Raw genomic sequence first — 24,393 nt, 5'->3', positions numbered from 1 at the left:
ATATGTTACAGATCCCTAAAGTTGAAGCCAATATTGTCATAAAATGTTTCTTTAAGTCATCTAAAATATACATTATTTAATCATAGTGCAATAATCCATGTGTGAATACTCTTGCAATGTGCCTTGAGATATACCATCATTTTCTCATACTAGGAAAAATTGAGAACCCCGTTAAATAAAACAGGTATATCTTTTAAAGTCTTTAAAATAAAAATATTGCAAAGACTTGGAAAGTTACTGATAGACCACATAATTTATTAGTATTTTCTAAATGGTTTTTGGGTTGGCTTAAAGCCTATTTTAATGATAGCTCAAACCTTAAACGGTGATCTTTAAAGTGTTTTCGGGCCTGACGTTCATAGGCCTCGGCACCATGTTTGAGCTTAAATGCATGTCTGGCTCGTGGGCTCATGCCTCATGTTTGAGCCTAGGGGCAGGCTTGCCCCTGATATATGTAAGCTCATACACCATGCTTAGGCCCAACACCAAGCTTATACTTGGCACTTCTCAAGTCTAAGTTATGCGTCTAGGCCCATTGCACATCCTAATACCTCTTAGGCCTTGCTTTATGGCTTAGACCTAACACTAAGTGGTTTGAGATTTTTTATATACACCTCTAGGTGTAGAAGAGTCTTTCATTCTCAACATACATATGTCATTTTCTTATAAAGCATTTATTTCATATCAAAACAAGAACAAACAACCTTATTCTTAGAATTTAATGATCTTTTGTATATTTATTACATTTTTCCTCTACAAAAATGTTGACTTTAGTGTTTGAGAGTCTCTAAATCCACCAAAACAGAACTTTTTTTGTAGGTATCAAGATTCTTACATCAAGAGATCATCTTCATTTGTTATGGAGAGTGGATATAATTTATGAACACTTGATTAATTCATTATTTAACCACCAAAATACCTTATTTCTAAGCATCTAAATTTTGGAATGTTTTTATATATATATTCTTAATCTCAATAAAAAAAATCAAAAAAGTATTTCTTAAAATAAAATTAGACTTTGAATTTAGGAATTTGATTGATGTGCAAAAAATAGAACTATAAAGACATTATCTTGAAACATCATTACTCTAAGTGTTTTTATAGTTGTTGGTTCTTTAAAATTAAACCCACTCTTTACTTGAATCCTATGAAACAAGGAGTTAGTTTTAACAGTTGTACTAATTAGTTGAACATTTGTTTCAAAGGACAATAAAGTTGAATTGAAAAAACAGGCACAAAAAAAAGGTTGAATCACGTGGGACAAAATCTATGATTACTCACACTAATTATGATTTTTATACATAAATTATTTTAAATGAATAAAAAAATTGGTATTTGATCCTAGTTGATTGAGATGCATATTATTAAAACGGAAAAACTCATATATATTCAAGGTAAAACATCATGGAAAATCTCTATTTGAATATTATAAAGTGCTAATCAAGATTTCCTAAGAGTTAGACCATCGTGATAAAGTTATCATAAAAGATCCTAATGAAATTGCAGTATATCAAAAGTCCATCAAACAATTAAAGGTATACATATTTCTTATTGGATTGGATGGTGACTTTGAACAAATTTGTTGAGAGATTTACATAAAGACCTTTTGGTTTGTTGAGAGGTAGTGGATCATATAACTTTGAAAAAGGACTCTAAAAATTATGATGTTTCAACCTTAGTGTTTGCCTCTAAATAGATCTAATTTGGCAAGATTAAATTAAACGTTACAAGATTAAGAACAATAATGATGTTAACAAGTCTACTTATAAAAGCAGTTATTATAATTAGATAGGCTATACCAAAAGTTAGTATTACAAACTCGTGAGAAATCTAAAATGGTAGGATCATACTTGTTATCTATATAAGAAGAGTTTCAAGAAAAGCCTCACCACAACAATCATTTAAACAAAATCAAAACATGATGTTGTTGGTAAAATCTTAGCATTGGTAATAATTGTGGATAATAATGGTAAAGTTTTAAATATTTCTACATATGTTTCTTATAGTGCATGCATAATTGATTCTGGTGTTATAGATCATATTACATTGATTCTATACATGTTTCATATTTTTATTCATTTTCATAAAAATTTGTTTTTATTGTTAATAGTATTTTGCCTAATTATTAAAGATCTTTAACCCTTACTAATTTTATCTTGTGTGGTAATCTTCTGACTTGAATATTATGTGTTTAATGACATTTGAACCAGATAGACGATTAGATATGGTATTAACCAAGGAAATTTCTATTACTTGGACTTGGTGTCAAAATGTTCTAAAAGGTTACGTCAAGCTTTAACAATAGATTACTTTGAAGAGGAGAAGAAGATTGCTGAAATTTTGTTATGACACCAACGTCTAAGGCATGATTTCTTTGGTTATATAAAAAAAATATTTTTGAGTTTTTTGGAAAAAAAAAATGATGCTTCTAATTTTTAATGTGATGTATATGAACTAGTAAAGAGCCATCATGCTTTGTTTTCATTAAATTTGACTACAAACATACATTCATTTATAATTATACATTTTACTTTAAGGTCCATCTAAAATTGCTACTTTGAATGGATCATATTGGTTTGTTACCTTTATTGATGAATGTATTAGGATGACGTGGTGAGCTTGATAAAATTTAAACACGAAGCAAGCATGTTATTTCAAAGGTTTTATATAATGGTGAATCTTAGTATAAGGAATTTGGTCGGGATATGGTTCTAAACTTCAATAGTATTTGGAAATATATGAAACTATCCATCAAACTATGTGTTCTGATACAACCTAGCAAAAAAGTGTTGTTTAACATGAAAATTGATATTTATTGGATGTTGTTCATGCTTCATTAATAAAAGATTGTGTCATTATCTTATGAGGGAGAAGTACTTGTCTCTTTAACATATTTAATCAATCGGGTACCCTTTAGTTTCATTAACTTCTAAACATCATTAGTCTTATACTTTTATTACATTGTATTTGTACACATTTATAAACACTGGTGCAACAAGTTAACTCCTTAAGCATTGCAATGTATTTTTCTTGAGTATGTCAATCATAATAATAAAAAAAAGATAACGATATTATCATTCTCCAACTTAATAAATTTTTATTATAATGGATGTTGTTTTTATGAAAATAATATGTATTTATCCTTTAAGTTTGAACTTTAAAGGGAGTTTTCAAATAAGATTCATACTCTAAATTATGATTTTCTAGATATAAATTTGGATTTAAAGAATGATGATTCACAAACTGAAATATATAATTAAGAAGAAGGTGAATTGAGTTTGAATGATATAATTTTAAACTAAAATAATGATGAACACCTAAAAGTTGAAGCTATGACTCTAATAATTTTTTTGTCAATTTAGAATTCATTGTAATTAATATACTAATCAATCAATTATTAAGGATGTTCTTGAGTTAGTGTATAAGTCAGTTAAAAGATTATCACATCATCACACTACAGGTATTCCAAACTTTATAAGAAAGTCAAATATTTAATGATTCATTATATGTTTAATTATCTTTTGTTAAAATCAATCATGAATGTGTTAAATAATTATTGTATAGTTACAAAATAGGTTTAGTAATTTTACATTTAAAGGGCATTTATTTTGCATAAAGCTTTATACAGGAAATTTATTTTTTTGTTTGTTTTGTGTAGACTAATTATAATAATACTAGTCTATTCATAAACTATTAGAAAAAACATCGTCGAATAATAGAGTATTGATAGAAAAGTTGGTGGAAACACTTGATTGAAAGTTCTTTAAAAAAAATTATGTATTCAAACAAAACAAATAAATTAACATACTTGATTAAAAGAAGATGTAAAATTAATGTATTAATAGTGTAATTATCTGATTAGTATATCCATTGACTTCATTTCCTAATATTATTTCAATTGATTTATATAATCATTTTAACTCATACCATGGTCATATGAATAAAAATATAAATAAAGTGTTGAATGCATATCCTTTAAAGAGTTGTAATAACTTTTTACTAGGAAAAAAATAGCTAGGTTATCTCAAAATAAAAGTGAAACAGTAGATAACTTACTTGTACTACGCTGCAAATTGAATCAAATATTTTTTAAACATAGAAAAGAATGTGTAGGGTGTGAGGAACTCTTTGATATTGTCATTAAACTCAATCTAGGAGGTCAATCTTGAAACCTCCTGTCTTGATTTCTTGTTTAGCCTGAGTTTCAAATTAAATTGTGTAAGAGTTACCCTAACATAACTCGGTCGATTCGGCAGCTCTAAAGGTAACTCTGACAGTCAGTAAAAACATAGTTTAACTTTAAAAAAAATCCAATATGACATCTAATTTTTTGTAAACATTGAGATAACAATATATTAGATAGATATGGGTCAACCAGGTTTAACCCGCCAAATCTACGACCTTAGTCATGGACTTCATTGAGTTTAATAATTTACGATAACATAAATAAATACTCGAAAAATTAAAGACCAACTCAATATCAAGATACTTTGTAAATTGAAAACATTGTTTTTAAAATAAAAATCTATCATGGACTTGAAACAAAATTAAAAAACAAATACTAAAACAAAGTCTTGGTATCTTGTATATGATTGAAGATAAAAAAATTGATAAATGTGAAAAAGCAATTATATAGAAAATGTATTGAAAATCTTAGAGAAATAAATTTTATATTAATTAAATATTCTTAAGTTTTTTTTTTTCATATTAAGCCCATATTAAATAGAGAAGAATGTTAACATATCAATAAAACCTATAATATTTTTTGAAAAACATAACAAAATTGAAACACAATGTTAATTTTTTTTTATAGTGTATTTAAATCTAAATCTAGGCCTCCATGATTAGTCCTCTATTTTTTTTTTAAGAGATAGACAACATGTCATTCATCATTTTTTAAAAAAAATAAATAATAAATGTCCATGACACATCGTCTATAAGCCTAGATTTTGGGCACCTAGAGGTGCTTGGAAAATTAGGCTTTGGTGTTTTGGGTTTTAAAAATCTATTTTTTTAACTTATTTCAACCAAAAACACCTAATAAATGCTCTTTGTACCTCAATAAACCAATCTTTTAACTCAAAACACATTTAAATTGGTCCAAAATTACAAAATCAAATTGAAAAATATTCTCTCTCAACTTTGATCTAACTTTTCATGCAAGTTGAAGGTCTAAAAAACCTTAATGATACTCCTCTTGTCGAATAAAACTCGATGACACCAAGATTAATTTTTTTTATCATCATAATATGGTCAATCAATGACTTTCTCTCTCTTTATTGTTATTTAATGAGTTTCTCTCTCATATATTAAAATCAGAGAGTAAAATGTTAAGAAAACAAACTTTTAGATCAAAATTAAAATTTCAAAAACGATAAGGATTTTAAAAGAATAAAAAGGAAAGTATGTGAACTTAAATAGTATGATTTGGTGTGAATTTGAAATTAATCATGAGATTTCTTCTTATTTTATACGTTGGTCCTCTTTTATTAAATTTTATCGTTATTGAACAAATTTTAACAAAATAATCATCCATTATAGAAGGCTACAATTGAAAAAAAAATTAAGGATGAAATTTGATAAAAATTTTAGAGTTGTTTATGATTGCTATAGTAAAAAGCTTATACTTTTTAGCATATTTTGTCATTGTAATTCTAATGTAATATTGACTTTTGCATTGTACTCGTATGTATAATATAATCCAAGTTTTTTTTTTTATCAGTGATCAATATGGTTCGCTAATGAGTGTCTATCTTTCATACAAGTGAAGAACATCTAATGTTAGCATTATACTTTTAATTTCAAAGATCAAAATTATAAACCTTGGGCGATCGCTGATGTGGTCATAAATTTAATGAGCTTTAAAATTAAAATCTCCATGTACTTGCACTAGATCTGCCCATATAATTTCTATTTTATACATACGGGTATTCATATATTGAATTTCTATCCATATCCATACCCTAGTTATTATCAATTGCATAAGAAATATGTATCAAAACTCAACAATTTTTTATGGTTATTTTACTTTATTGTGTGTTGTAGAACAATTATATCTGTAGGTGGTTGCAAAATATGATGTGCTTTTGTAGGATGGGATAAAAAGGTTTCTCCTTGAAAAAAAAATATTCAAAAATTAGTGTGTTGTTTTCATCTACATTAGTTGTTGTCATTTGAAATCGTAGTGGTGAGACCCACGATGAAGCGACCCACACAAAGGTGTTGTGTTAGGGATCTACAATGGAATAGCTCACACAAAGGTGTTATGTTAGAAACTCATGATGAGATGACCACATAAAGGTATTAGGGACCCACTCTAGGGGTTGCTGATGAACAAAAGGGTGTTCTTGATGGAGTATGGTTTTTAACTGAAGACTGAACTTGAGGATGAGTTACTTCCAACTCGTGGAAACTAATGGATGAACTGTTTTAGAAAAATAAATATTTTTCTATTTTTATTTTCTTATTCTAGGTTTTTTTAAGTTTTTACTTTATGATTCTTTTCTAGTTTTTTTCCTATTCGAAAGGGATAGTTTTTCTAGTTTACTTTTTTTTATTTAGTATTATTAGGGTTTTTTCTAGTTTTTTTCTATATGAAGGGTTGTAATAATCTTTTGAAAAGTAAAGATATAGAAAAAGGAAATTTGAATATTTTAAAAATATCTATATACATATGATGTTCTCGATATTTAAAGATTTTAACATGCTTAATTCTCGCTTGCATTGTTATCCAATATTAGTTTCCAATATTAGTTTCCTACCTATTGCATTGTTATCCAATATTAGTTTCCTACCTATTGCATTGTTATCCAATATTAGTTTCCTACCTATTAAAACCACCAATCTTATATTATGGTCTTAGATTTATAGCACTGTGGATTGAAACAATGTTATGACGTTTAAGCATTTCTTTACAAAACTAAAAGATGTTGCTTTTAAGGATATTTTTGTATTTTCACAGGGATTCAATTGATATTTCTGAATTTATTAGGGGGGTGGATTGGTCTTTATATAAATTGTTGATACAGTGTAATGATTTTTTTACTCTTAATAGCAAAATGACTTATACCTATCATATAGGGGTATTTTTGGCATTTCAAATTTAAATGTAAAATGAATTCACCAACTTACACCTGAAAGATAAAAAAAAGAAACAAGTGTGCAAGAGTATTTATGCATTTTCCTTTTAGTTTTTTCGGTGATTATCAAATTGAGGGAGGGGTCGTTGCATCTTTTACCAGATATATAATATTATTTAAATTATTAAACTTAGGGCTCTAGAAAATTTATGGCAGCACTTGTGGCCAAACGGTGGCTTCCAAGGTGGTAATGTAATCTTCTCGGTAGTGCCTACCTGACCAGGCAGTGTGTGTTTCTTCTCTGTTTTTGATTCGCCATCCATGATCGTTTCTTTTCTCTCTCATCCTAGGAAAGTGTGTTGTCCATTAAAAAACCCTAATGCAGCCTTTTAATTAGTTTTGTCTTTAGATTTGGCATCTGATCTTTTGATTAGTATTTGTTTTATTTAAAATAATTTATATAAAAAAAATGTTTTCAATTTCATCCTTAATGATTTTTTTTATCTTTGAAATTTGGTCCTTACAAAATTCAATGCAACCCTCAGTTAGTTAGTTTTTTCAAATTTCATCCCTAATCTTTTTATTAGTATTTTTTTTATTTAAAATAATTTATAAAATTAGTTTTTTTTTTCAATTTCACCCCATGGATTTTTTCATATGTTTGATTTGGTCCACATTCTTTTAATTTCTAATTATTATATTTAAAATGGTTTATAGAATTAGTTTGTTTTTCGATTTTATTCTCCTTAGGTGTTTTTCTCTGTCAAATTTTTAAACTTTTAAAACAATTTAGCTTGATTTTATTTTGTGTTGTTATCCTTCAATATTAAATTTGTTGGGTGTTGACCTTCTTGATTAAACACGGGTCTAAAGCTTAATGAGTTGCAAGTTTGAGATATTAATCCTAGGTTAGGAGGTTCATCCAAGTTTGCTTGATTTTTTTATTTTTTTAATATCTTTTTTTTTGTTTCATCATCCGGTATTGTTTTTCCACTTTTGATGGGACTTTTCTGACCTTTTAAGAATAACACGGGTTGCCTAAGGTTTTTTTTTAAATCTTTTCTAGATATATCTCTTTTAAAAGGAAATTGTTTAAATTAAATTAAATTTATTTATTTCATCCTTTAACATTAAATTGACATAATATTACCTTTATTTTTGTGCTCTTTCTTAGATCTTGTGCTTTTAAAAATATTTTTTTAATGGGATTAATTTATCTTACCCTTCAACATTAAATTTGTTTTATATTGAGCTTCTTAGTTGAGCTTAGGTATGGGATTTAATGGTGTGCGGCTTTGAGGGATTGACTTAGGTTTAGAAAGTTCACCTGAATTTGCCTGATTTTCCCCTATTTTTTAGCTCATTTTTTTTGTTTCATCATTAAATGTTGTTCTAGTTTTTTTCCACTTTCTATGAGATTTCCATTCATTTTGAAAAAAAAAAACAAATGTTACCTAGAGCTTTTTTTTTATTTTTTTATTCCGGGCTTTGTCCAATTTAGTTTTTTTATGAGGATTTTTGCTTTTGCATTAAATATAATATATCAAATTTTTTTGTGCTTTGTTCCAGTTTCTTTTGAAAACCGGGTCGGCCTAAACCCTGGATCCTCTAGGTCACAAGTCAACTCGTCAAATCAGGCATAGATTTAAAATAATGTATTTTAATTTTTCTTTTTTAATTTGCTTTTTTTCCCCTCAAATTAAATCCTCACTCTCTTATATTTTATTTTTGTTTTGGATTTTTTTGTGAAGCTATGGCCTTAGAAATTTTCAAATTTTCCTTTCAATTCAATATTTGATGATATTTGAGGTTTTGACCCTTAATGTTTTGATTTTTAATTTTTATGATATTTTTTTATTAAATTTTAATTTGGTTTTATTTTTATCTTTGGTTCTATAACTTTGATTGTTTTTTAATTTTATCACCCATTTGTACTGATATTTTTTTATTTCATCTTTTATCATTTTGATTCTTTAAAATTAATAATCATTATTTTTTTGAGTTATATTTTTATGATATAAAGTCATTAATTTTTAATTTTTTAAATTACACTTATAATATTTAAACATTGTTTTTTCACTCTACAAACAAATTATCTCGGCCCATGAGAAATTGCGAACTGCCTCTCCATGCAAAGATATCACTCATTTTTTTATCTAACTTTGAAACTCTTCTCTTTTTCCAGAGAATCTTTGCAAAATCCAGTGGGGCCCATATCTTCCAAATCATTTACCTCAGGTAACTTTCCTTCATAACAGTCAAATTGATCAATCACCACGTGGCCCAGTGATACCTTTTGATCACCCAGACTCACTCTCTCATTGTGCTGTCATAGCCTTTATCTCACAAGCATATCATTATATAATTAACAATCATGCCCAGAGGCTGGCCCCCACAACTTTACCCCGGCATCTTCGTCTCTCTGAGACAAAGCTAAGAAAGAAGTAAAACGATTTTCTATTATACACTCGCTAGATTTCTTGGGGGCATTTTTTTTTAATTTTTCCCCTCAGAAAAGGGAGAAAAAAACAATTAACAGACAGAGCCCCAGAAGGTAAATAAACTCGCTCGCCCCCCTTCTCTTTCACAATCCCTAGCTTCTTGCTTGCTTTGTAAAAACACCCTTTTAAAAGTTTTTATTTTCTTGGCTTTTTAGCACCTTTTCATGGCATATTCGCAGAGGGTTTAGGGTTTTTCTTTTTGGTCCAGATATGTGAATTTTTTATTCTTTCTTTTGTTGTTGTTGTTGTTCTCTTAACTAATTGGTTCTTTTTATGTTTTTGTTCTTGTTTTTGCAGGTTGCTATATTTGCCTACCATTCTTGGAAGGCCTTTATTTACTGGTTTTATTCTGTGTTATAGTTGTTGGGTTTTGATTACTTTTCTGTATTGGCTCTTAATGAATGTCTATCTGTTTCTTTTTTATGGGCTGCTTTACATTATTCTCTAGTGGCTTATTCTTGCTGTTCTCTCTCTTCTTCTTCTTCTTTTTTGAGCTTTTTTTGCCTTTCTTATTTCAATTGAAGTGCATTTTTTATGGGATGATAGTGTCACTCTTTGTTTATCATTGTTAACATTCAGAGTTTTTGGGAAATTTATGATCACGGGAATATTTTTTTTTTCTTTTTTGCTTGAATTTCCAGTATACGAATTCAAATGGCTTGTTGCACTGTAGGGGATTTTAAAGCTGACCAAATTTTCCTTTATTAGATCGGTTTGGGATTAGTGTTTTAGGTGCTTTGTTGATATAGTGGCTAGGAGTAGGAGCTCTTTTGAGTTTGACTAGGAGAAATCGTATCCTGAAATGGCAGTTGATAAAATAGTCACCATGGTAGCTCATTTCGAGAAGAGATCATTTTCTTTTTCAAGTATCTCAATACGCACCCTTTGAGATCAAATTCCTGCACATGATCATTTATATTTTTGGGTTGATTGGATGGTGAGATAGATACTCTGAATAGCATAATATAAAGACGTGGCAACTTTTGTGGCTGTTCCACCTGCTTCCCCTACTTGTACTAGCCTTCTGCAGTTGTTTAGATTGCTTAAGAATGCTAAGTTGGAAAGTTTGATGTGTTGGATTCGTTACTGTGAAATTTAAGGAAAACCCTCAGACCTTTAAAGTGACCGAAGTTTTTCTGTAGACTTTAGGGCAAGCAAGATAATGTGTTGTGGACATGCTCATTTTGTCCACAGCAAGGTCGAGTATGCATGTACCAGTGGTTTTATAGAATTCCATGACTGATAGTGTACTCTTTTTTGTAGAAGGTGGTTATGTTTGTTTGCAAATGCACGTGTTGATCTCTTTACTTGCATCTGTTCCATCATGATTGGCACAATTTGCTTCACAAACTAAATATTTGCTCTTTGCTGCAGGGAGGAAAACAATAAAAGATCATTCAGGGAAGGAAATTGTACAGAACATGAGTGAAGTAAACCAAGGGAATAATCCTGATGCTTCAGCAATCATCCCTCTGAAACGCAAGCGTGGTCGTCCACGCAAGTACCCTAAACTGGAGGTTGATCATAATGGGAATGCCTATGTTCCAAGGGATCAAAATCCAAACCATGGGGAGAATGCTCGTACTACTCCTGGATTTGGAGGGGTCAATGGTAATCAGCCACATCAAGTAGATCCAGTTAATGATGCAATTGATTCCATGATAGGCCAGTCAGTGCATGGTATTATAGAGGCGACATTTGATGCTGGATATTTGCTTAATGTCAGGGTTGGTGATACCGAAACAACTTTGAGGGGTGTTGTTTTTAAGCCTGGACATTACATCCCTGTTATGCCAGAAAATGATATCGCCCCAGGTGTCCCAATGATCAGAAGGAATGAGATTCCCCTTCCGAGAGAAAGCAATACTAAGGTCCACAGCCGTAATCCTGGGCCTAGAGACATAAATGGAACTGCTCATGCTGCCCGAGCTGCTAATCCAGCTGGATCAAAAGGTAAGCAGGTGCTTTCAGTGGTACCCCAAACCCCTGCAATATCAAGAGGCAATTTAGTTCCTGTTGTACTTCAGCCAGTCAATCTATCAAATGGTGCACCTAGTGCCAGTGCCACAAGCCAAACTCCCCATCCAATGACTTCTAAAGGCAAGCAGATTCGAGATGCTGATCATTCATCAAATGGATCAACACCAACAAATGAAGTCATGCAATTTCAATCTCAAAAAAACCACCAGGTGATGCATTCAGGATCGCAAAATACAAGTCCTTTTAATCAAACTCAAGCTGGGGGACTACATGAATCAGAAGCCAACCCAACGAAAACAACTGGTGTGCCTTTTGAGAAACTGTTAACTGAAGTAATCAAGAGGGTTCCTGCTCCATTACAGTCAACAGATACTAATAGCAGCTCAGCTGTTAACTTGCCTGTGAAAGATTCTGGTATTGTGGCAGAAAAGGATGTCAGTGACACAGATCAGGCCCTGTCTGTTGAACCACTGCAAGTTTTACAGCCTAATGTTGGCTGTCATCCTGCGGTTGCATCTAGACCTTCCGAGGAATACAAGACTGGCAAAATGACTCAGCTCTTGCAGGTAAAACAAGTCTTCAAATGAATAAATTCACTGTCCAATCATCCATTATATACTAAAGGTCATTTCCCAGGTACAAGATCAATGACTTATTATATACATCAAACCTTAAGAAGGTTTTGCAGGAAAGCATGGCAGACAATCCAGGGGCCTGTACTGAGGGGGCGGCTGCAGGTTTAGATTGAAATAGATAATTTGAAAAGCCCAGAAACCACGCTTGGAGATGAATGGAGTAGTCCTTCAGAGCACACGGGGCAAGGGAAAATGGTGTACTGGTGCTTCTGTACTATGTAAAGTTTCCGGAGAATGAAATGAATTACTAGACTTGTACAAGTCTAGAAAATTAGTGATCTTAAACTAGGTAGAGGCCACACAAGATCCATCTTTGCTCAAAAGTGTGAGGCTGAGATGTCATCTCTTAGACTTTTATTTTAGTTCAATTATAAAGGAAACCTAGGTGCATGTTTGCATTTGGTACTGTAATTTATTCACAGTTTGAATTGAAGGATACCTTCTTAGTAGACATTTATGCAGCCTCAACCTTCTATCATGTATCCATGCCTGGTGCGGGGTTTATGATCCAACTTCCAAAGCACGAGTTCTGCTTTTAAATGTGCTAGTGCCTGATAGCTTTGTTCTGGGCAAAGTTATCAGGCACTAGATTATTAGGAGCAACTTTGTTCTAAGCGATCTTGGAGGATAGAGGGAAGCTAGGAATATAGCATAGATCAAAGATCTGGTATGGGGAAAATAAAGCTTAACTAAACTCATTTTAATTAGGTGGTGTGGTGTTGCTGTTTGAGGAACTTAATGGTCTAAAGATTATCCTCCTTGTGTAGCTGTGGACTAAAATTCATGGTAAGCTGATCGCATCAGGTTACTTCGGATAGCAGAAGAATCACATTTCAGGTTGAGGTTCTCACACGATGAACTGCTGATAGTTACACCGCGAAAAGAGGAAGACAGATGAAAGGAAGTAGAATATTGCAGTCCAACCCAATAAAGATTGCTTAATAATATCCATGAGCTGGTAATTGTGATCAAGGATGCAGAAGCCTTGGGGCCAATGTAAAAGGTCACGTTCAAACATATTCAGCAACAAAAAATAGCATGCAGAAGCCTTGGGGCCAATGTAAAAGGTCACGTTCAAACATATTCAGCAACAAAAAATAGCAACCAGAAACCTTCTATTGCCTGATGCAGGAAGGGAGAAGAAAAGGCACCCTGTGGCAATAATCTGTGAACCCAAAAACTTCTGCAGAATTGAGCGAAAGATGACATGAACGATCCCACTAACTTGATATATCACAACCTTGTTGTTGTTACCTTTTTTTTCTCAATATAGTACACTAAACACCTTTTGGCCTGTATTATCACTTTCCAAGATGCAATTCTTTCCATCAGGGGGGAACTCAGAATTTTCCACCAAAACAGAAAACCACCCCTACATGTTTTGCAGCATGAATCACCAAATAAAAAATTACCCTCAAATCAGATTTTACAAAAAGTCATTGAGACGAGTTAAACCCTGAAGATGAGAGATACAACTATAACCTATTGCTAGATGCGCTTCAGTAAAAACTATGGACCAAAATTTTATTGTTCATGAAAAAGAATCTTGATTTCACTGTGGAGTATGCTCATGGAAATTTGGTGCCAAAGAGAGTATTAGATCCTGGAACTGGAATGGGACGGATAGCAGGGATGGGTGGCTGAAGAAAAGGGATGTGGCTTGGCTCCACAAATGGTTGCTGTCCACCTACAAAAGGTGGAGTCACACAAAGCTGCAAGGTTTGGCCTGCTGCACCTCCTGCAATCCAAATGGAAAAGAAATAAAAAAATCAATCTTCTCAAATACACAATAAACAGGCACAGAAAAACATAGAGATGCTGAGACCAACATCTTCAGTCTTGTATTTTGAGACTTAATCTTCCAATGTAGAAAAATATCCTACAGTTGATCTTATAAGATGCCATGTTGGACATGGTGCTGCCATCTATAATAACGTTATGCTGTAGAAATCTTTTCTTAATTTTCTTTCCTTCGTGTGTTGTGGGTGGGATGGGCAGCAAATTCATTGAAGCTCTAAAAACAATACCAGAAAATAATATAATCACCTTCCCTATATTTGAGTTACAGCATTAAATTTCAAGTTCTCTCATCAAATTGAAACTCAAAATGGAATCAATCTCTCAAATGGTTCTGCACATATTGACTATCAACCCCTAGCAGACATTGACAGAAGTTGGAATTTTCAACCAATTTTTGAAAAGCTTATGCTGACTTGCTAGGTTAGCGATTAGGTTGTCCCTTCAAGTAGTCAGTAACATAAAACATTAAACATCTAAGCTTACATTGAATGTGCAACCTAATTGATGGCAGAAAGTGCAATGACAAACCATTGAAACCAGAATCTCTTGCAACATAGTATAAAGTTTCTACCAATAAACAGAAAACCCTTTTTTTATACCTTGGTGTTTAGGATACTGGATCTGGTGTGGAGTTAACAGAGGACGTGCAGATACAGTTGATATGGGTGCTGCAATTGGAACCGAATCCTTTCATAAAACAAACGCAACAAAAAAATTAGAGAAATATACCATGCATGCTTGGATAACAACTTCAAGGAAGAAGAAAATTAAACACTTGAGATGACTTGACATGCAAGAGGATCAGCCTCAATAAAAAAAAGACAGAAGCGTTGAAAATTAGAAAGTTATACATGAAAACTAAGGAAATAAGCCTGCCATTAGACCTTCAAGATATGAGCACAAGATTGCATAGCTGCAGACTTTGTTAACTGATATATAGACAATTCTGATTTCTTTCGCACAATATTGCATATTGAAATCTTAGCTAATTAGCTATCTAGCTTTGGATCAATGACGCACACAACCAGCATTATTCTATTATAATGTGGTTGATAAAAAAGCATCCATCTTAAGAGAAGCATGGTATAACACTTGTTCAAACCAACTATATAAATAATTAGAGATATGACCGCAGTAGGATATTTAGAATCAGTATGTGGCTAGAGTACTGGCCAAGGCCAGTTCTAGGAACTATCTCGAGATCTGATAATGACATAAATTGTTCCATTCCAAAATGTAGCATAAATTGCTCCCTAACATACATTAAACAGTTAAATACAAGCTGCAACAACCAGAAACTAAATGTTTGTTGTATCTGTAACTATCAAACATCAGAGTGCTTAGTTATTTCATGTTGCAGATTCTGTATCTTACATGATAAACTGGCTGAACATACACAAGCTGCCCCATCCGTCCAACCATAACCTAGAGAAACAGAGCCAGATTAGAAACTCGTAAATAACCATAAAAGTCACAAATCTCCTGACCAAAAAAGCAACAAATGAGCACCAGAAATAAACTGCCAGATGAATATCACATGAATCTTCCTTTCACTTACGGATTGAGAATTTGATTGTGCATATGATGGTGCTGCCTGAACAGCATGATACTGACCAGCATATCTAAGTGACTGTACTCTGGTTCCCATGTGTCCAGCAACCTATAGCCAAATAACCCTGTGAGAACTAGAAAAGAATTCCTCTTTTAACAATTAGGGGCTGGTTCAGTAAAAAAAAATTCAAGAGCTGACAAGAAAGTTGTTGGTGCTAAGTATGGCATTTTCTCAAGCGACTTGAATTTAATATGAGAGATTACTCAATAAGAAGCAAGAAGTTAACTAATGCATACAGGTTGTGAAAATTGAGAACCACTGCCACCATTTACAGCTGTCAAGTTACTGTAGGGGGGAAACTTAGCAGGAACAGATGATCGAGGTGCACAAGGGATCCCAACTTCTGGCTGGACAGCAGCAACAGGTACCACAGGAGAGTTGCTTGGTATGTAAGCCATACTTGCAACTGTTGGCACTGCTGGAGCATTAGCTGATGTAGGATTGGAAAAGGAAGGAGAAAAAATTTTTGCTCCTGGATTGAGCTTGAATGCCTGAAAGACAAGATTGCCAAAAGACATCAGCATGGTTATAAAATTGATGTCATAAATATTCCAAAATTCCAAAGAAACTGCAATCTAACCAAACCCAATGATTTCTACAGATGCTTGGGGTAAAGATTATAAATTATATCCTATATGAATTGCACTAGCAATTCAAAAAAATATTTCACAGTTACTCATAAAAAGTGCTGGCTCGATAAATTATATGATTTACTGATGTGATAGACAGTGACCTGATGACTGCCCTAAAAATTGACAGTCAATAGAGGTGAGATGAAACAGATGTCAGTACCAAAAGGTTGAAACAAACAAGGTTTTTACCTTGGAACTTCTATTAGATTCTGAAACTTGTGGAGAGGCCACATCAGTAGAATTTGCTGATGAGCTACAGTGTGATTCTGAAGGAACATCAACCATTGGATTGGAAGCAGTAGAAACACTAGCACAAACAGAACTAGGAGAAGTGGTTCCTGCAGAAGCAGGCCTTCCACAGTATTGACTGTCTGGCTTCATAAGATCACCATCAGGATTACAAGATACAACATTAGGCAACAGCTTCACTGTTACTCGCCCTTCTGCAATGGGTTTTGCTTCACTGTCATGAGGCCCTGCTGCATGTAGCACATTAAGCAATTAAAACAGAACAGAATCAGGATGGAAAAAAGAAAATGCATTTTAAAAAATATAAGACAAATTCAGGGAATCATGGCAACATTTAGCTTCTACAGGCAAACTATCACCTAGATGCATCTCATCATAGAGGGCCCTGTGTTATAATAAATAAAAAATTCCGAAAATGGCATGCGGCCACTAAATCTGCATTAATGTTAACTCGCATAATACAATTGATACAAAACCCAAAATCTATTAGCAATTTATTGTTATAATGAAGTTCAGAGAGCAAAGCCTTACATCATGGGTATTTTATAACAAACATTTTCACTGGTAGTATCAGAACTTTTTACAAGTAAAAGAAGGCATGCCTTCTCTTCTGCTTTCTTTTCATAAAAGATATTAATAAGCACAAGTCAGATCTGTACAGTATGTTATGGATCAAATAGTTAAACCCAGTGTGGAAGTTGAACTTACTGATTGCATTTGGGCTATGAACTTCATCAGCCTGCACAAATCAAATGCATGGGTAAAAATCTACATCAACGACTTATTGAGCAAATAGTTTCCACTTCTACAAACACAGAGCATCAAGCAAGGAAATAAATATGCCTGTCATGACATACACTCTTTTCTGTTTGAAAATCAAACTTCTGTTTATAATGACCCTGCTCCTCCTGTGACCTGTCATCTCTAGTCTGTCTGCCAGAAAAATAATTGACAGAAATTTGAAAGTTAGAAGGGATTCCATAAAGAAAATAATTTACATTTAAGCTAATGAGCAACACAATTTAATGCAAACATAGACTCTAATCCTTTGTGTCTATATTCAAAAGAAATATGAGTCATTAATCATGCAGTGCTTTGGTGGAGAAAATTTGTGCTAGAACAGACAAGGGCCAGTTCAGTTTGCAACCCCAATGCAAATATAAAAAACACAGAATGCAGAGGATAAGATTTTAAGGCATCCAACAGTGCAAACCCCACTTGAAACTTGGAAAAGACTGGTAATTTATACCTTCCATTAACTGAGTCACCAGAAGAAGCTTCTCTCTGCATACACAAAACAGAAATTAAAGAAAAAATTAGAAAGAAAGGAAGTGAAAAGTGTACAAATATCTCTCTCTCTCACGAGCATTGTAAAAAAAGTATCCTACTACAGATATTAAATTACCACTGACTCATTGAAGCAGTAATTGATTGGGTTTCCTTCAAGCCATTTATCAATCCATCAGATCATCCAAACCATAATAAGATGCACCCTAGGTAGCATTAAAATAAGAACAACACTCTTCAACAAAAAGCCTGCTCTCAATATTAAAAGCAGCCAACTATGCTGCTGCTGATATAGGTCTCTCACGACAGAAATGTTCATAAACCAAACACAAGTTCACATCATTTATGGAGATCTTTGATGAATATCTAGACAAGCTCACAGAAACTGTTTCCCTAGTAGACCACAAAACAGAAGAAAAGAAAATAGAAGCCTCACCTTTGGGATATGCACACCATCTCTTTCCCCATGTTCAAATTCCATTGTTTTTCCTATTTGATTTGGTGGCGTTCTTCTCCCTTCAGGATCCTTCCCTGCTTTTGTCGGCATAAGACCATGGGAAGTACCGTTCTTGTTTTTGACTGAACTCCTACTTCATAGGTACAATTAGTCCATGGTTATATAGCCAAATAAAAAAAAAGGTTGATCGGGTGCAGAAATATTTCCTTGACCAGATTTCTGTACTAAAACAGGTAGTAGTTTTCTTAATTACTTGAAAACAGTATGTATATGTATAGGTATGTCTGCATGCATGCAAAGGCTCTAAGGTGGTTCCAGGTATGTACAGAACATGGAAATAACAAATGGTGCACTTGGAGAAACTATCAGAATTTAACAAACAGTAAACTTGAAAACAAATGCATTATTGAAAAGAAAAGTAAACCAATAAGATATATTACTTTAAATTATTGCAGCTTACAATTAAATTTAAACAGTTAACAACGATAGTCCTTACAACCCAAGTCCAAAACAAGACAATACCTGTTGTGATTAGATTTCTTTTTATCCACAGTGAACTTGTTAGATTTCTTTGCCTCACTCGCTACAATCTCAGAAGACGGAGCATTGGTTAGAGCAGCTTCTACTTTGCCACCAGATATATTTCCAGTGACGCCATCAGCTGGAAACAGAACTCCCTGCATACAAAGCAGCACATATATTAGGCAGATTCTCCAACGGTGTATCCGGATAACTAACAGGAATTTAAAATAGAAAGAGTTGCATACCTTAGCAACAACTTGGACAACATCAGTCGAAAGAATTACAAGTGTCTCTATCACACTCCCATTAGCTACATTTGCATCAGATTTTCCCTTCTTAGTCAATCTTGCTTCCTTCAAAACAACACCTACACAAAGCAGGCAACTAAACTTCATAAATGATAAATCTCACTTAAAATTTCCAATCTTTATGAAGTCTTATTTCCAAAAGTACCAAATCCAGCCTGTGTTAACCAAATAAAATAGGGGACCCTCCATTGCATAAACAAATAGAGTACAAAACAGAAACAGAAACAGAAACAGAATTATATACTAACAAAATAGGCAAAAACCCAGATCAGAATCCAATCTGATCTCGTCCATTCTAAAGAGTACATGACTATTTCTCAATAAAACCAAAAACCCAGGTAGGGTTGCTCATAAAAATCAAAACCCAGATACCATTTTGTACGAAAATCGTAACTTTCAAGTAATTCAAAAACTAATGCCAAAAGGAAGCAATCTTTACGTTTCCAATGGAGACCAAAAAAAAACAAAGAAAACCTCACCGTTTTCCTTGTCAAAAGAAGCAGTGTGAAAGGTTCCAGAGTAGACAGAACCATCTCTAATATGCACATCAACAGGGAGTCCAATTATACACATAGTAGCAAACAATAAAGCCTCGTTTAAGCAAGCCTCTGTTTCAGCTTCTGCTCTGTTTTTGTAACCCATCTCTGTTTTTATCCAAAAAAGAAAATAATGAAACTTTTTTGTATGCCTATTTAAAAAAGGTTTTCCCTTTCTTATAAAGAAAGACCAGGGTTTGTGCTTGACAGAGGAAGGAGAGATCTAAAGAAAGAATCAAGGAAATTGGAACAGAGAAATGCTTTTTTCTGCCTGTGTTTCAATGCATGTGCTGGTGTCTTGTTCGGTTTGATGAGTTTATGCTGGCTTTATATGTTGTAAATATATGTAATAAGCCCTGTAACCTTGGCATCACGGCATGCTTCGGTCGTTTCACTGTATTTTCTTCAAGATTTCCCAGATTTATTATTAAATTTGTAAATTCATTTACTGAATCACAACAAATTCAATACAGCAAGTGTATTTTTTATATATTTATGAAAATAAATTTAGTTTTAATTTGTGTATAAATTAATCGGAAAACAATGAACTTCAATATATGTAATGAATTGTATGGTGTTTTCAAAAAGTTAAATAACATTTATTTATTTTTTCTCTGTTTTTTCTTTATTTATAGCTTATACTTGATTTTGCAAGTCTTTATTACATTTTATAAATATTTATGCTTATGAAAAAGGAATGAAAATCATAATACAAAACTAGATTTCTTTTATTATTATTTTGTTGCTGGACATGCCGACGAATGCCATTAGCTTGAATTTGCCAAAATCACCAAAAGCCATTGATGCTTGTAATTTACTTGTAAATAAAAGATCAAATCCAGTTATAGTTAATTTGAACCATCTTTCAATTATGAAAAATCTGTTCTTTTCCATTTATTTATTTTTATGTGAAGAGGAGCAAATTCATTTTGGACTCTCAGCCTTGCTAATGTTTATATGAGTTGAATTAAAAAAAATTAAACCTAACCATCTAGGAGGGCCTAATAATAAGAGTTTTAAACTAAGAGATTTGTTTTTTTTATAGTCTCAGGTTCGATTCATGTGGTTGTTAATATGATGATCACTAGAGTCTTACATGGCCGTTAACTTCAGGGCCCGTAGAATTAATTGAGTTGCGCGCAAGCTGCCCGAACACTCACATTAATAAATAAAAAAAGATTAAACCTACTAAAAAATATTTAGATTATAAAAAGTTATTTAAAAAAATTATTAAACATACGGAATTAATCTTGAAATCTTTTGATATCACTACTTATCTAACTTGATTTTTATTCATTTTATTTCTTATATTATCTTTATAATCTTCACTTGATTTCTTCAATATATAAAATAAATAGGAAAAGGAAAAGAAAAAAATTAAAAAAATGCAAAACCTCCGAAACCCTAAAACATAAATCTTCTCTTCTCGAGCTTACACTGTCAGCTTCCACAATGAGAAAATGGAAGTCCAAACAAATCAAAAGGGACCGCCTGAAGAAATGGATAGACTCGCATGTTTTTATCGATGGAGAAATTATCATTTTTTCCTAAATCCAAGCCTCCCAGATGGAACTCTCTGATTCCGTATTTCACTGCAATTCTTAGTTTCATATTTTTTTTTATTTACCTGCACCATGCTGCGGGTAGGGTAATATTTCTCTTTAATATATACAAAAAAAATTATATATTACTAATGTTTTTTTTATAGAGTTGTAATTTTATTTTTTTAATATAATATATGGACTTTATGTATAGATTTGAAGTTTAGATTTTATTTCATGGTTTTATAATTTATGGATTGAAATATAGTTTTTTTTTAATTTAGATTTTATTTTAAAAAATAGAAAGTGTCAAGTAGTCATTTGGTGTGTGTTTAATATTGCGGTACATTATACTATTAAAAAATATTTTTTATTTTAAAATATTTTAAAATAGATATTTTCAGATTTTTTTTATTTTTTATATCAACACATTAAAATTATTAAAAAATATTAAAAAAATATCAATTTAAATTTTTTCAATATCAAACATATTTTTAAAATAAAGGTGAAAGCACAATACTAAATAGTCTTTTAACTAACTTAGAGGGAAATTTAGCATAATTTTGTTTTTGTCTTTATATGCTTTACAAACACATTTTTAATTTACAAGTATATTAAATGAATATTTTTTAAATGATTTCTAATACTTTTAATATATTAATATTAAAAAAAAATTATTTTTAAACTAAAAACTATTTTAAAAAACACTACATGTCGTAATATCATAACTACTTACATAACCTGCACGATGCCGCGGGTCAAATTGTTTTGCATAAAAAATATAAAAAAAAATTAAGATTTAAAAGTGTTAGGTCTTTCTGCAAAGCTATACCAAAGAGTCTTGGGTTTGACTGCAACGTCTAACCTAAGAGTAATATTTATAATATTAATAATATCATTAAACTTGCATGATTCAAGTTTAAGTGGGTTTGACTGCAATATCAGACCCAATAACATTGGATGTAGGTCTGGCTGCAAGGTCGTGTCATAAAAGTGTGATAATTAAATAGATTAATTAAAAAAAACAAAGAAAAAAACCAACAGAAACAAAAAACAAACTAATGAGAAAAAAGAAAAACAATCTGAATCAATTGGGTTAACTCGTCAAATCAGGTTAACCCGTCAAACCTGGAATTCGTGTCATGATAGTGTGATAACTAAATAGAACAAAGATTTAATATTAATGAACTAAATTTTTTTAAAAAAAATAATTAAAAAGGAAAAAGCAAAGAGAAAAATACCTACAGAAAGGAAAAAACTAATGAAGAAAAAGAAAAAAATCTAAATCAACTAGGTTAAACTATCAAACCTAGGATCCGTATCATGAAAGTTTGATAATTAAACAGAAAAAATTTAATATTAAGAAACTATAGATAAAAAAAATAAACTAAAGACAAAAGCTTTTTCACCGTGGATTGCACCATGCTATTCAAAGTAAAAGGCTTAAAAAGAAAAAGGAAAAGGAAAAAAAAAAGGTATACGCCACAGGTTAAATTTTTTTTCTTGCATAAAAAATATCAAAAAATGCTAAGATCTAAGAGTATTATGTCTTTCTGCAAAGATATACCCAAAAGCATTGGGTCTAGCTGCAACACTTGGCCCAAGAATACTATTTATAATATTAATAATAACATTAAACTCACATGACTTAAGTTCAAGTGAGCCTGGCTGCAACACTGGATCCTAAAGCATTGGATGTGAGTCTGGCTATAAGGTCATGTCATAAAAGTGTGATAATTAAACAGATTAATTAAAAAGAAAAAACAAAGAAAAAAACAATAGGAAGAAAAAAATTAATAAAGAAAAGGGAAAAAAATCTGAATTAACTAGGTTAATCCTTCAAACCAGGTTAACCCGTCAAACTTGAGATTAACATCATGAAAGTTTGATGACTAAATAAAAAAAACAATTGACAGGTTTACCCAAAATTAACTGAATTAACCCGTCAAGTCCGGGATACGTGTCATGAAAGTCTGATAATTAAATATAAAGAAATTTAACATTAACAAACTAAACTAAATTTAAAAATTAATTAAAAAAAAATCAGGTTAACTTGTCAAATCAGATTAACCCATCAAATCCGGGATCAAACAAAAAAATTCATTAAAAAAAAACAATTTAGCATTTCATTTAATTTTTAGTATATAATATAATAATAATAATACTAATATTATTATTATAATATAATATATTAAAAATAGGAAAGTGAAACCTCAACCGCGTGGCCAAGAAAAAACTAGAAAGCCAAAAACAAAACCGAAAGCAACACGAAAGAGGAGGGAGGATGGCTTAGGCACCAAGCCAGCAAGTGCCTTTCAGCGAAGCTATAAATGACGACAAACCTCCTCCTACATGCCATTCTGCAAATTCTAATCTTAGAGGAAATTTAAAGGGAAAAAGAAAAGGATGGGAGGAGGAACAGAGGCTTTTCCAGATTTGGGAAGACACTGCCAACATTCTGAATGCAAGCAGCTCGATTTTCTGCCTTTCAACTGCAATGGTTGTCGAAAGGTAATCAAGGGTAACTCAAATTTATGCATGCAGCTTTGTTTGGCATGGAATATTATAGCCTTAATCATATGTTCTTGCAGGTGTTTTGCTTAGAGCATAGATCCTACAAGTCTCATGAGTGTCCGAATTCAGACCACAAGAGTCGGAAAGTAGTTGTTTGTGAAACATGTTCGGCGTCTATTGAGACTACTGGATGCAACGAGGATGCTGAGAAAGTGGTGTTGCTGAAACATGAGAAATCTGGAGACTGTGACCCGAGGAAGAAGAAGAAGAAGAAGCCAACTTGCGCTGTTAAGCGCTGCAAGGAGATATTAACCTTCTCTAACACATGCACCTGCAAAACTTGCCAGTTAAAGGTGTGCTTAAAGCATCGGTTTCCAGCTGACCATGCGTGTAAGAAATATCATCCTCTGCAGTACATGTCATGTCTGAAGGAAGAGCTGGGTTCTGAAATTCATCGCGGCTGATAAATTTAAAAATTATTCGGGAGTTTTAAAAATATTTTCAACAATTTAAAGTTATTTAGAATTTATATAAAAATTATCTAAAGATTCAATTTTAATATATAGTTAAAGGCTGGATTGTCATAAATCATAAATTATTTAATTATTGATTTGATGCAACCACAGATTTTGCATCCTAGCGTTTTCAGGAAAATTATTTAGTATGGGCATTGCTTCACCGCAGGATAATACAATCCCTGGAACGCAGACCTGTAGCATAATGGCTTTATTGCATCCAAT

At 32.1% G+C, this 24,393-nt stretch overlaps 3 protein-coding genes across 7 annotated transcripts; 2 read left to right on the top strand and 1 right to left on the bottom strand.

The window, feature by feature from the left end:
* Positions 1–9,469: 9,469 nt before the first annotated feature.
* On the top strand, positions 9,470–12,648 carry LOC133702664 (protein METABOLIC NETWORK MODULATOR 1-like). 3 transcript variants are annotated; one of them, XM_062126977.1, is made up of 4 exons: positions 9,470–9,633; positions 9,878–9,921; positions 10,955–12,126; positions 12,237–12,648. In XM_062126977.1, the coding sequence occupies exons 3-4, from the start codon at positions 11,002–11,004 to the stop codon at positions 12,306–12,308; spliced, it is 1,197 nt and encodes a 398-aa protein (XP_061982961.1). In that variant the 5' UTR covers positions 9,470–9,633; positions 9,878–9,921; positions 10,955–11,001; the 3' UTR covers positions 12,309–12,648. The 3 variants fall into 3 exon arrangements, with proteins under 3 accessions (XP_061982961.1, XP_061982960.1, XP_061982962.1); XM_062126976.1 differs by lacking the exon at positions 9,878–9,921; XM_062126978.1 differs by lacking the exon at positions 9,878–9,921 and having other exon boundaries at positions 9,471–9,633; positions 12,240–12,648.
* An 817-nt stretch (positions 12,649–13,465) lies between these two features.
* Positions 13,466–19,922, bottom strand: LOC133702663 (polyadenylate-binding protein-interacting protein 4-like). 3 transcript variants are annotated; one of them, XM_062126973.1, is made up of 13 exons: positions 19,542–19,922; positions 19,000–19,121; positions 18,755–18,909; positions 18,212–18,365; positions 17,738–17,772; positions 17,346–17,421; positions 17,197–17,227; positions 16,429–16,718; positions 15,844–16,098; positions 15,554–15,655; positions 15,370–15,420; positions 14,595–14,682; positions 13,466–13,933 (listed from the first exon to the last, which is right to left on the bottom strand). In XM_062126973.1, the coding sequence occupies exons 1-13, from the start codon at positions 19,702–19,704 to the stop codon at positions 13,764–13,766; spliced, it is 1,692 nt and encodes a 563-aa protein (XP_061982957.1). In that variant the 5' UTR covers positions 19,705–19,922; the 3' UTR covers positions 13,466–13,763. The 3 variants fall into 3 exon arrangements, with proteins under 3 accessions (XP_061982957.1, XP_061982959.1, XP_061982958.1); XM_062126975.1 differs by having other exon boundaries at positions 16,429–16,715; XM_062126974.1 differs by having other exon boundaries at positions 18,212–18,362.
* A 3,571-nt stretch (positions 19,923–23,493) lies between these two features.
* Positions 23,494–24,292, top strand: LOC133702909 (zinc finger AN1 domain-containing stress-associated protein 12-like). Its single transcript, XM_062127241.1, has 2 exons — positions 23,494–23,650; positions 23,731–24,292. The coding sequence occupies exons 1-2, from the start codon at positions 23,546–23,548 to the stop codon at positions 24,115–24,117; spliced, it is 492 nt and encodes a 163-aa protein (XP_061983225.1). The 5' UTR covers positions 23,494–23,545; the 3' UTR covers positions 24,118–24,292.
* The last annotated feature ends 101 nt before the right edge of the window (positions 24,293–24,393 follow it).

This window comes from Populus nigra, chromosome 9 (assembly GCF_951802175.1).
Source record: "Populus nigra chromosome 9, ddPopNigr1.1, whole genome shotgun sequence".
NCBI classification, from domain to species: domain Eukaryota; kingdom Viridiplantae; phylum Streptophyta; class Magnoliopsida; order Malpighiales; family Salicaceae; genus Populus; species Populus nigra.
This window is presented reverse-complemented; position numbering and strand designations above follow the sequence as displayed.

What these genes read in the sequence shown, in the direction of transcription:
- LOC133702664 (XM_062126976.1), top strand. Translation starts at nt 11,002, where the DNA reads ATGAGTGAAGTAAACCAAGGGAATAATCCTGATGCTTCAGCAATCATC. An exon ending in AAATGACTCAGCTCTTGCAG is followed by an intron (nt 12,127 to 12,236) that starts GTAAAACAAGTC and finishes TCAAACCTTAAG; the next exon opens with AAGGTTTTGCAGGAAAGCAT.
- LOC133702663 (XM_062126973.1), bottom strand. Translation starts at nt 19,704, where the DNA reads ATGGGTTACAAAAACAGAGCAGAAGCTGAAACAGAGGCTTGCTTAAAC. An exon ending in CACAATCAAATTCTCAATCC is followed by an intron (nt 15,421 to 15,553) that starts GTAAGTGAAAGG and finishes CTGTTTCTCTAG; the next exon opens with GTTATGGTTGGACGGATGGG. An exon ending in CCAGTATCCTAAACACCAAG is followed by an intron (nt 13,934 to 14,594) that starts GTATAAAAAAAG and finishes TTTGGATTGCAG; the next exon opens with GAGGTGCAGCAGGCCAAACC.
- LOC133702909 (XM_062127241.1), top strand. Translation starts at nt 23,546, where the DNA reads ATGGGAGGAGGAACAGAGGCTTTTCCAGATTTGGGAAGACACTGCCAA. An exon ending in ACTGCAATGGTTGTCGAAAG is followed by an intron (nt 23,651 to 23,730) that starts GTAATCAAGGGT and finishes ATGTTCTTGCAG; the next exon opens with GTGTTTTGCTTAGAGCATAG.